Below are 12,417 nucleotides of genomic sequence, written 5' to 3' on the forward strand. Positions count from 1 at the left end.
AGAAAGAAAGAAAGAAAGAAAGAAAGAAAGAAAGAAAGAAAGAAAGAAAGAAAGAAAGAAAGAAAAAAGAACTGACAGGTCCTAATTGGTCACCTAGTTCAACTTAAGAGGTAACTAAGGCCCAGAAAATTAAGGGATTTTTCCAAGGTCATAACGATAGTGGCAGAGATATAGAAGTCTTCAGATTTTTACTCCAGTGCTCCTTCCACTATACCATAAATTCTTCCATAAAGCACATTTGCCAAAGTAAACTACATCACTGGTATTGGACTTTGGGTTAGTGCTACTATCCAAAAAGGAGAACCTATAGCATCTCCTAGAACTCTTACCTAAAGTCAGCCTTGCCTTTCTTTAAAATACCGCACAAGCCAGTAAGCAATTTTGTGTCCCTAAAAGTACATAGTCTGCTTTAAGGCTTCTTATGCATTTTTTCAGGATCCCAGATTAGAGTTAGGCCTTGTGAACCCAGAATAGACTTGGTAGTTTTTTTTTTTCTTTTTCTGTGAGATGAAGTCTCACTCTGTTGCCCAGGCTGGAGTGCAGTGGCACAATCTCGGCTCACTGCAACCTCCACCTCCTGGGTCCAAGCGACTCCCCTCCCTCAGCCTCCCAAGTAGCTGGGATTACAGGCTAATTTTTGCATTTTTAGTAGAGACGGGGTTTTGCCATGTTGGCCAGGCTGGTCTCAAACTCCTGATCTCAAGTGATCCGCTCGCCTCAGAGGTATTCAGTATTTTGATTTGAAGTGAGGTGAGATAAAGCAAAATCCAGTGGAACTGGCCCTTATGTAGTGCTGAGGATGTCTCAAAAACAAACAAACAAAAAAATTCTACGTTACACTTGGGTCTTCTCAACAGTTCCATGGTTTAATCTAGTCAAGTAGGATCTTCGCAGTGCTTACTGAATTATGAACAGCCTAAAAAGAAATGGAATCTGCAGGAATTTGAAAATGCATCCAAGGTTTAAAGTGAGTGACAGGGAGAGAAGAGGAAAGAAAGAAGTAACACTGTAGGACAAGTAGGCAAAGAAACTAGGAATAATTGAGGCCATGACTCCTACACCTGTTCTCAGCAAGGTGGCTCAGTTCTACAGGGACCTCAGTGTCCTCCATTCCCCTCAGAGGCCAAGCATTCACAGCTTCTCTCTGAGCCGTAAGGACTTTTCTGTTTGAAGACAGTGTAGTTTGCTGGACAAAGAGACAGACAGAAGTACAAAATGTTGAGAGGCAGACAAAAAACCTAGAAGTCTGGAAGAATTGTTTAAAAAGTATCTGTATATAGTTCTTAGGATTAACTTGAGGACTGACTCGGTATACTGGATCTTACAGATCTTCAGAGAATGATCTTTGCAGGAAATCTCTGTTACCTGAAGATGAAAAGGAATGTGAACCAACTGTGATCCCAATTCAGACCTTCGTCAACTGACAGTTCAGGTGAAGGCCCTCTGGGGTGACCAGAAAGCAAAGAAAAGATGAGTATATTATTGCAGACAGTTCTCTTTCCCTTGGGATGAAAGAAAAAATAAAGAAGAGAGCTAAGCCTTGAAATACAGTAAGTGGGAGAAAACCTGGTATTAAAAGTAGGATTAAAAATCTTACAGATTTAGACAACGAGACGGATCTCAAACCTGGTGAAAGCAGTATTTATTCTGAGTTTCAGAGAAGATTTAGATTTTTGGGAAGTATTTTGACACCATTCCTAAGTTCAAGCAATATTTTAATATCCTCTAGAGATATATTAAGATAGATCCAGAAACGACAATAACATAGATGCAAGCATTCCTTCATTCAAACAAATATATTTTTCTTTCTTTTTTTTTCTTCCTCTGCCACCCAGGCCGGAGTGCAATGGTGCGATCTCGGCTCACTGCAACCTCCACCTCCAGGGTTCAAGCGATTCTCCTGCCTCAGCCTCCCAAGTAGCTGGGATTACAGGGGCATGCCACCACACCCAGCTATTTTTTTGTATTTTTAGTAGAGATGGGGTTTCGCCATGTGGGCCAGGCTGGTCTTGAACTCCTGACATCAGGTGATAAACTGCACCTGGCCTCAAACAGTATTTTTGACTGTCTACTACTATAGGTATCAGTTGCCACCTATGTTAAGTACCTTGAATACAATGGTGAGCAAAACAGACTGCCTGATCTCAGAACTTTGAACACAGTAGAAGAGATTCACATTAAGAGAAAAATCATAAAATGATAAAGTTGCAAACTGTGATGTGTGCTATGAAATAAAGTACAGAGTACCTTAAGAGTACATACTGGACTGGGCACGGTAGCTCACACCTGTAATCCCAGCACTTTGGGAGGCTGAGGCAGGCGGATCACAAGGTCAGGAGATCAAGACCAGCCTGGCCAGCATGGTGAAACCCCGTCTCTACCAAAAATACAAAAATGGGCTAGGCATGGTGGTGCGTGCCTGTAGTCCCAGCTACTCAAGAAGCTGAGAGAGAAGAATCGCTTGAACCCGGGAGGCAGAGGTTGCAGTGACCCAAGATCGCGCCACTGCACTCCAGCCTGGGTGACAGAGTGAGACTCTGTCTCAAAAAAAAATAAAAAAAAGAGTACATAACAGGGGAACTTGGTAATAATAGGCTGCCTGTGACAACCTGACAAACCTGAGAGCCTTTCAGAGCAAATGATTTACAAAAAATAATTTAAAAAAATTATGTGTTAATCTTGCCCTGGCAGGAAGGGATCCTCAGATAAAAAGGTATTCACTGTCCTCAGGAGAGTGAAAGCACTAGCCTCACTCTCTCAAAGTTTTTGTTAGGTTCACATAAAAAAAAGCATCTTGTTCTTGGAAAAGAGTCACCATCATAAAGACAAGCAGAACAAATAGGAAGGAAATTGATTTATTCTATCTTCGATATACTGAAGCAAGAGGCCTTGAAGGTTGCTTGGTGGCACAGAGATATGGTCCGGATATGTCTGTCATTTCAACAGAGTCTGTGACTATTCAGACATTTGTCCATAAGCAGATGACATTTTAAATATCAGATAGCCACTTTGTGATTTTCAGATTGTATATTTTATACATATATCCAGAGTTAACCTCTAGAGTTAAACTCTCTCTCTACCTTCTCTGCATCAGCATCTACCACTCAGGCACACAATAAAACCCATTAGCAATGTTATTCTGAAAGCTGAAGATGTATTATATCCCTAATGATGAGACTGACAAGAACACAGAGTTCTTAACCTGTAACACATCAGCACCTATTGCATGGTAAATTTTAAATAAATACTGAATGACAACAAAATATTCAGGGGAACAGACTTTTGTTAGAATGAAATGCCTGAATTTCCAGGGGCAGACTGACAAAATAGCTCTGTGATAATCAGAGATGATTAGCTGCGCTCCTCTGGGTCTCTAAACTCTTCAGAGTGAGGATAGTTTGAAAGTCTGGTTACTGATGCAGAGACATGATGGGACTCTGAGGCCCAGCCTCTCTAACCACATATACTCTGACAAGGACTTGGATTCTTTATAAAAAGAATATGCAAAAATCAAATTGCCACCAGATGTTACCAAAAGATCTGAAATACCCCATTAAGTCCCTTTACACTTCCTTTCATTTTTTCAGGTTCATGAATTTCGAAAACAGAAGACATTCCATTCTCAGGGGCAAATGGAACATGCAAGAAGTCTGGATGCCTTGGGCAGCAGCAACCTACAGTGAGTCAACTGCTTAGTGGATGCCTGAAAATAAGACCATCTAAACATTTCCCCGTTGCCTCAGCCTATAAAATCTGTACCAAGTGACAGATACATGAAGTGGTGTGGGTGGCTGGGCAATGAGGCAATCAGTGGGAAGAGTGAGCTGGCTGTACCTATAGGTGTTAAAAAAGGCAAGAGCTGCATATGCAATGAGCCAACATTAAGTCAATTTAAGAGTGACTATTCTCCATCCCCTTGACTCCCTCAGCTGCCCTTTTATTACTTTTTCTCTTCAGGCCTGACCTCAAATTTAATTTATAATCTAACTCTCCCATACAAAATAATAGAAAGGATATGGAGAATACAGATACAGTTTGAATTACCTCCCCAACACCTATCACATGACTGCTTAAGTACCAGGATCAACACTGTTTAATAGTTATGAAGGGAAGATAATTAATCTAAAAAACTGGTATTGGCAATCTCTAGAAGCTGGGAAATTTTCCTAAGTCTGCTAAAATCCTCTGTGTGGGTATATCCCACAGACTGTGGACACTTGAGACTCTAATAACCACTTGGCAATATTTACAACAATAAGCCCCTGGTGGCTCCCCTGCAGAAGCAGGTTGAGAAGGGATGGAAAAGTCACATATCACACTTACCATCTTCTGTTTCCTGCCACACGATGCCTTCAAGGTTGACGCTAGTTCCAGGTTCACAGGGGCCCAAGCACTCAGGCTCTGTGGCTAGAGCCACATCACATGTGTTGACCCCAACTGATCGGGTACGAACCATGATCTGCTCACAAGGAGATGAGATGTCATTATTGACCACTGGCACCAAAAGGTGTATTGGCAGCACTGCTGGTGTGGAAACAGGGGACTCCATCTGTGGGGGGGAAGAAAAAGTAGTAGCTGAGTTGCAGGGAGAACATTTAGAGGAAATACCTTTTCTGTATTTAATCTAGTCCTATATCTATTCCTGTCAGAGTGCAGATGGCTATAAGTAAGACTTTGGTTCTTCCTTTCAAGTTCTGGCTTATGATACCACTACAAATCTAGTGGTTTAGATGAGAGCATCCTGTGCTAAGAGAAACTCTTATTAATGAGCATATAATGATCTTATTAATGATTCTTATTAATATGATCTTCCTCATACACTACACTTGGCTAAAATTGTTTTTTAAAAAGTTCTATTTTTTCTCATCTCATTTAAAAGTCTGTAATGAAAGAGAATCAGGGCCAGATTTCAATAGTAACAGAGCACACAGACTGATGAGAAAGACAAGGCCCAGCATCTGAGCTAGGTTCTGCTACCACCACACTATGCTTCCTACCAATCTATCATTCAGCAAACAGTACATTAGTCTGGCATAAAATCCATGAATTTGGGTGGGGATAAAGAGAGGAAGAAATAGCTAAATCCTAGGCATGCCATGATTCCTAATGATCCTAGGTGCTTTAATACATCTTTGGCTAGAAGGAATCTACTTAAAAGTTATAGCAGGGCTGGGATTAACCTGGTGGGAATTTCTAACCCTTAGAGACTGTAACAGTGGTTGTTTAATGAGGATGGCATCTTGGAATATAATTCTAACATCAAATTTATCTATAAGAAACAGGAGGTGCGCTGGGTGCAGCGGCTCACGCCTGTAATCCCAGCACTTTGGGAGGCTGAGATGGGCAGATCACGAGGTCAGGAGATTGAGACCATCCTGGCTAACACCGTGAAACCCTGTCTCTACTAAAAATACAAAAAATTAGCCAGGCGTGGTGGTGGGCGCCTGTAGTTCCAGCTACTTGGGAGGCTGAGGCAGGACAATGGCGTGAACCCGGGAGGTGGAGCTTGCAGTGAGCCGAAATTGCACCACTGCACTCCAGCCTGGGCGATGAGCGAGATTCCGTCTCAAAAAAACAAAACAAAACAAAACAAAAAAACAGGAGGTGCTGTTGCCACCCAGAAGCCAATCAATAGCAGTCTGAAGATGTAGTTGATTATGTACACAAAGATAGAAATAGTCAAACACGCTGGGCGCGGTGGCTCACACTTATAATCCTAGCACTTTGGGAGGCCGAGGTGGGCAGATCACCTGAGGTCAAGAGTTCGAGACCAGCCTGACTAACATGGTGAAACCATGTCTCTACTAAAAATACAAAAATTAGCCAGGCGTAGTGGCGGGCGTCTGTAATCTGAGCTATTCAGGAGCCTGAGGCAGGAGAATCGCTTGAACCTGGGAGGCGGAGGTTGCAGTGAGCCGAGATCGCACCATTGCATTCCAGCCTGGGTGACAGAGCAAGACTCCTTCCCCCCACAAAAAAAACCAGGAAATAAATAAATAAGCAATCTGCCTCCAAAACCAGAAACCAGAACCTCTCACAAGAATGTAATTAGTTGGGCCAGGTGCGGTGGCTCATGCCTGCAATCCCAGCACTTTGGGAGGCCAAGGCAGACGGATCACGAGGTCAGGAGGTCAAGACCATCCTGGCTAACAAGCTGAAACCCCGTCTCTACTAAAAATAAAAAATTACCCGGGTGTGGTGGCAGGTGCCTGTAGTCCCAGCTATGTGGGAGGCTGAGGCAGGAGAATCGCTTGAAACCGGGAGGCGGAGGTTGCAGTGAACCGAGATCATGCCACTGCACTCCAGCCTGGTGACAGAGCAAGACTCCGTCCTCAAAATAAAAATAAAAAGAAAAAAAGAAAAGAAAAGAAAAGAAAAAAAACCAATGTAATTAGTTAGGTTCCAAGAAGAATGCAACACATCTAGAGACAATATAAAAGTTGTGATGGGTCAGGTGCAGTGGTTCATGCCTGTAGTCCCAATGTTTTGGGAGGCCTAGGGAGGAAGATCACGTGTAGCCAGGAGTTCAAGACTAGCCTGGGTAACATAGCAAGACCCCACCTCTATAAAAAATAAAAATAAAAAAAGTATCTGTGTGTGGTGGCACATGCCTGTATTCTCAGCTACTCCAGAGGCTGAGGTGGGAGAACCACTTAAGCCCAGGAGGCTGAGGCTACAATGACCTATGATTGTACCACTGTACTCCAGTCTGGGTGACAGAGTGAAACCCTATCTCAAAAAAAAAAAAAAAAAAAAAAGAAAAAATAATGAAGTGGGCAGTGATCCTTTAACTCTTTAAATTCCAGAATTTATGAGGCTGACAAAGTCTATTATGCTCCAGTGATTGATGCCCCAATCCTGAATAAGCATAATATCTTGCATATGCAAAGACACTCAATGCACACACCGGCTTATTTCCTCCAAAGATTAAGTATGATATTAATCAGCAGACCTAGAAAATGAGAGTCTAAGATTGGAACTTTCCCAATCCTTGGGACTCTTCCCTTTGTGAGGACTTCTTAATCTAGGTTAAATGTAGTCCTTCAGTAGAGACATTCAGAGAAAATCATACATGAATCCATAATCCAAGCTTCTAAATAGTTCTGCAACAAAACTCTGATTCTGGAATAATTTACTACATGACTATCATTCTATCTATAATCCATTTCCCTCCCACAACACACACAGAGACAAACATCTTCCTCGCCTTGACAACTAGCCTACAAGCTGAGGTCTGGGTACCAGATCCATTCTCCACAGTTGGCTCTGACTTCTTGGCTTAGTAAGTCATCACTATTTGCAGATCATCACTGTGAGTCCACAGAATGTTCACACACTGATTATGATTAATTCTGGTCCCTGAAGAGCTGCCAAGACATCCTTATCCTGCTTGTCTCACACACACACCCCTTGTACTTCCCTAACTCCACCTTTTTCATGAAATGAAATGGAAGTGGAAGCCTGTATAATGAATCATTGACATTTATGACAAATGCCAAAAGGCATATTTGCTCTCTTGAAAATGGACATTTATAATTTAATTTGCCAACCTTCTTGGGGTGTGGTAGATCCTGGAAAGATCCTTTAAAATTTCCAGGCACAGAAGTGAAGGTAAAGACAACACAGAAAAAGTAAATTGGAGCCTCCCTACTCACTCCTCTGCAGTGCTGGAAGAGGAGCTCTTCCCTCTCAAGAGTCACTAGAGAGGGAAAGTTAGAGACAGAGTATACAGATTATCTTTACTCTTGGCCTCACCTCTGTTTATCTATTCTTTCTCTTGGGGAAGAACTGTGACAGAAGCAGTTTCACAGCCTATATGTGTACTTCGTTTGCTTAGGGTTTGTTCTCTTTTCTATACTTTCTTCTACTCGTAAGAGAAATTCCTGCAAGGTCCTACTGGACACAGACATTGGCCTAAACCTTCCAGGTCACTCCTGTGAACTTTCTGATTGCCTTCCTTGCACATGTCCTATTGCCAACCCGTTCCACAGCTCAGACAGCAACCCTAGGCACCGAAGGAAGTTTACCCCATGGAGACACCTATACACCCTTTCTCTTAGCCACTGAGGACAGCTCTTTTCTGGAAGTAGTTTCATTTCCTGCTAGGTTATTCAGTGCTCCTGGCAGGCTAGGAGAAAGATATGCTAATACATTCTAGATAAAATGAAGTCCCCAGTTTTGCACTGAGAAATCCGGAAAACAATACCTAAAATGTAGATTGGAAACATCAGTGTTGCATTCAAGCAGTTTGCCAAATTATACCCGCTATAGAATAACTGAGGAGAAGAAACTTTAGCCGAACTGATCACTAAGAATAACAGAACAGACTCATATACATGAGGAACTCATTAACAAGTATGCATCAAACTACCCTTACTGATTAGAGTTACTAGGCAGAGTTTGGTATCTCTGTTGTATGAAGATGACTTTATTTAATTACTTAGTTAATTAAAAGAGATGTTTGGGGATGGAGAGAAGTGACAAAATCCACCTATGGGTTTGAACTGTTCATTTTCCGTTTACTTTGCAACAGAAATCTAAGGAGAGATCACAGAGCAGCACAATAGTATTTAATTACAGTTCCAGCTCTGTTAATTACCATTTGGTCACATCTATAATCTAACATTAAGCCATAGTGCATAATAAGCTCTCTGTGATATTCATCTAATAACTTATGTGGCTTTATAGGATTTCATATTCTATCATTCACTGAAACAAACATAGCTTCATTTATCACTTTCCAGGAGAAGATAACAATCAGAAAAAGGGGGCTGGGTGCAATGGCTCAAGCCTGTAGTCCCAGCACTTTGGGACGCCAAGGTGGGCGGAGTGCTTGAGTCCAGGAGTTTGAGACCAGCCAGGACAACACTGTGAGACAAAATTAAAACAAAAAATTTTTACAAAACATTAAAAACAAAACAAAAACTAGCTGGGTGTGTTGGCACACATCTACAGTCCTAGCTACTTGGGAGGCGGAGGTAGGAGTGATAGGGATGTGTTGGGTAGAGAAGAACATGGTCCCTTTAAATGATACGGAAGCGGGTAAGGGAAGTGCTGGGTAGAGGAGGGCATGGTCCCTGGCTAAGGCTCCATCTGGGGCCTGTGTCTATGGACCTAGGTGAAGATAGGCATTTTTGTTTTCCCACCCAAACGCTGGATTTCCCAAGACCACTCTGGTCTGCCACGGCCCCTCCCTGTGCCTATAAAAACTCCCCAGACCCTAGCAGACAGACACACAAGCAGTTGGACTTTTAGAGGAACACATTGGCAAAAGAAGACACAGCGGCTGGACCTCGAGAGGGCGTTGAGAGGAGCATGCCAGCAGGAAAGCACACGACGGTGGAAGAGCACACGACAGATGCTGGCAGGCCGTGGAATGAAGCAGAGTTTGGCTGGGGCAGTGGGAGAAGAGCCTGGGCCACTAAGTAGCCGAACTCCAGGGGAAAACCATCTCCCTTCTGGCTCCCCAATCTACTGAGCATTACTTCCACTCAATAAAACTTTACACTCATTCTCCAAGCCCACATGTGATCCGATTCTTCCAGTACACCAAGACAAGAACCTTGGGATACAGAAAGCCCTCTGTTCTTGGGATAAGGCAGGGGTCTAACTGAGCTAACACAAAACACCTAAGGACAGCTAAACTAAAAGAGCACCCTGTAACATACACCCACTGGGGCTTCAGCTGTTAAGCATTCACCCCTAGACACTGCCAGGGTTGGAACCCCACAGCCTGCACGTCTCTATGCTACCCTAGAGGTTTGAGCAGTGAGGCAGTGAAGAAGTGAGCCACACTCCCATCGCACGCCCTGTGAGGGGGACAAGGGAACTTTGCCCATTTCAGGAGGAAATTTTAGCTCCGGGGGTGAAGGCTGCAGTGCACTGTGATCGCACCACTGTACTCTAGCCTGTGCAACAGAGCAAGACGCTGTCTCAAAAAAGGGAAAAAAAAATCAGAAAAGGACTCATTTTGCCATCTTTCTCATATACCTAAAATATAAGCAGGGATTGTCAGGAGATTGGGGCCAAGAGGGAAAATAAGGAATAGGAATATTAAAAAGTTAAGGTAATTAGATGCCTTAATAACTACACCAACAAAAGTTAGGCTAATTCTCAGTCTTTGAAATGCTAAGAAGTGCCATCATGGCTCCTAGGGCTCAGCTTACTGGGGAGGTAAATAACAAAACAATCAAAAGCTTGAAAACAGACTTATAGAGAATTTAAAGAGGAGATCTCTGGAGTTTCCCAACACTTTATGTCCTTTATCTTTTAATGATAATTTTTGTTTGTTTGTTTGTTTTTTGAGATGGAGTTTCACTCCTGTTGCCCAGGCTGAAGTGCAATGGCGTGATCTCAGCTCACTACAATCTCCGCCTCCCAGGTTCAGGCGATTCTCCTGCCTCAGTCTCCCAAGTAGCTGGGATTATGGGCTCCCACCACCATGCCTGGCTATTTTTTGTATTTTTAGTAGAGACTAGGTTTCATCATGTTGGCCAGGCCGGTCTCGAACTCCTGACCTCAGGTGATCCAACCGCCACAGCCTCCCAAAATGCTGGGATTACAGATGTGCCTGGCGATAATTCTCTTTTCTTTGAGACAGGGTATCGCAATGTCGTCCAGGCTGGAGTGCAGTGCAGTGATCATGGCTCACTGCAGCTTCAACCTCTCTGGCTCAAGCAATCTTCCCACGGAAGCCTCCCAAGTAGCTGGGACTACATGTGCACCACCATGCTAGGCTTTTTTTTTTTTTTTTTTGGCCAGGAATGGTAGCTCATGCCTGTAATCCTAGCACTTGGGGAAGCTGAAGTGGGAGGACTGTTTGAGTCCAGGAGTTTGAGACTAGCCTGGGCAACACAGTGGAATTTTGTCTCCAAACAAACAAACAAACAAACAAACAAACAAAACAACAAAATAAAAACAAAGAGTTTGTAGAGAAAGAGTCTCCCTATGTTGCCCATCCTAAAATGATACTTCTCAATTGACCTTTGGATAGCAGTTTAAGGCCGGGCGCAGTGGCTCACGCCTGTAATCCCAGCACTTTGGGAGGCCAAGGCAGGTGGATCACCTGAGGCCAGGAGTTCAAGACCAGCCTGGCCAACATGGTGAAACCCCATCTCTACTAAAAATAAAAAATTAGCTGGGCATGGTGGTGTGCACCTGTAATCCCAGCTACTTCGAACACTGAGGCATGAGAATCGCTTGAACCCAGGAGGCGGAGGTTACAGTGAGCCGAGATTACGCAATTGTACTCCATCCTGGGCAACAGAGTGCAAAAAAAAAAGAAGACCAGGCGCGGTAGCTTACACCTGTAATCCCAGCACTTTGGGAGGTCAAGGCAGGCGGATCACAAGGTCAGGAGATTGAGACCATCCTGGCTAACATGCTGAAACCCCGTCTCTACCAGAAACACAAAAAATTAGCCGGGCGTGGTGGCGAGCTCCTGTAGTCCCAGCTACTCAGGAGGCTAAAGCAGGAGAATGGCGTGAATCCGGGAGGCAGAGCTTGCAGTGAGCAGAGATTGCGCCACTGCATTCCAGCCTGGGTGACAGAGTGAGACTCCGTCTCAAAAAAAAAAAAAAAGAGATCAGTTTAGTAACATATAAGGATCTGAATGCTGATAGGCAGATGACACAGAAATGGGGACTTGAGAGAATAGGGAAAGGCCAGCATCATTCATCTCCCCACAATGAGTAATTATAATAATATACCTACTTCAACTGCCTCTCACAGATGAGAGGCACTGATGGAGAAAAATCTTCATGGCTGCAATATAACTTTATGGGTAGAAAATGCACTGAAGGCCAAATGTGATAGCTTATACCTGTAATCCCAGCATTCTGGGAGGCCAAGGCAGGAGGACTGCTTGAGCTCAGGAGCTCTAGACCAGCCTGGGCAACATGGCAAAAGCCTATCTTTTTTTTTTCTTTTTTGAGACAGAATCTTGCTCTGTCATCCAGGCTGGAGTGCAGTGGCTTGATCTCGGCTCACTGCAAGCTCCGCCTCCCGGGTTCATGCCATTCTCCTGCCTCAGCCTCCCAAGTAGCTGGGACTACAGGCACCCACCACCACACCCAGCTAATTTTTTTTCATTTTTAGTAGAGACGGGGTTTCACTGTGTTAGCCAGGATGGTCTCGATCTCCTGACCTCGTGATCCGCCCGTCTCAGCCTCCCGAACTGCTGGGATTAGAGGTGTGAGCCACCGTGCCTGGCCAGCAAAAGCCTATCTTTACAAAAAATAAAAAATTAGCTGGGTATGGTGGCACATCCCTGTAGTCCCAGCTACTCGGGAGACTGAGAGGCAGGAGGACGAGGCAGCAGTTAGCTATGACTGCACCACTGTGCTCCAGCCTGAGTGACAAAATGGGAGACCTTATCTGAAAAAAAAAAGAAAGAAAATTCACTGAAGAGATATTTGA

The 12,417-nt window shown here is 43.7% G+C and overlaps 1 protein-coding gene across 4 annotated transcripts in view; it reads right to left on the reverse strand.

Moving 5' to 3' along the window:
* Positions 1-12,417, reverse strand: part of ZNF609 (zinc finger protein 609) — a 240,215-nt gene that overhangs the window by 66,375 nt on the left and 161,423 nt on the right. For all 4 annotated transcript variants that reach the window (XM_023185282.3, XM_023185284.3, XM_023185283.3 and 1 more), the window contains one exon: positions 4,324-4,549. In XM_023185282.3, coding sequence (XP_023041050.2) covers positions 4,324-4,549 — 226 coding nt within the window. The remainder of the gene's footprint in view (positions 1-4,323; positions 4,550-12,417) is intronic.

The sequence above is a fragment of the Piliocolobus tephrosceles genome, chromosome 6 (genome assembly GCF_002776525.5).
Source record: "Piliocolobus tephrosceles isolate RC106 chromosome 6, ASM277652v3, whole genome shotgun sequence".
NCBI classification, from domain to species: Eukaryota; Metazoa; Chordata; class Mammalia; order Primates; family Cercopithecidae; genus Piliocolobus; species Piliocolobus tephrosceles.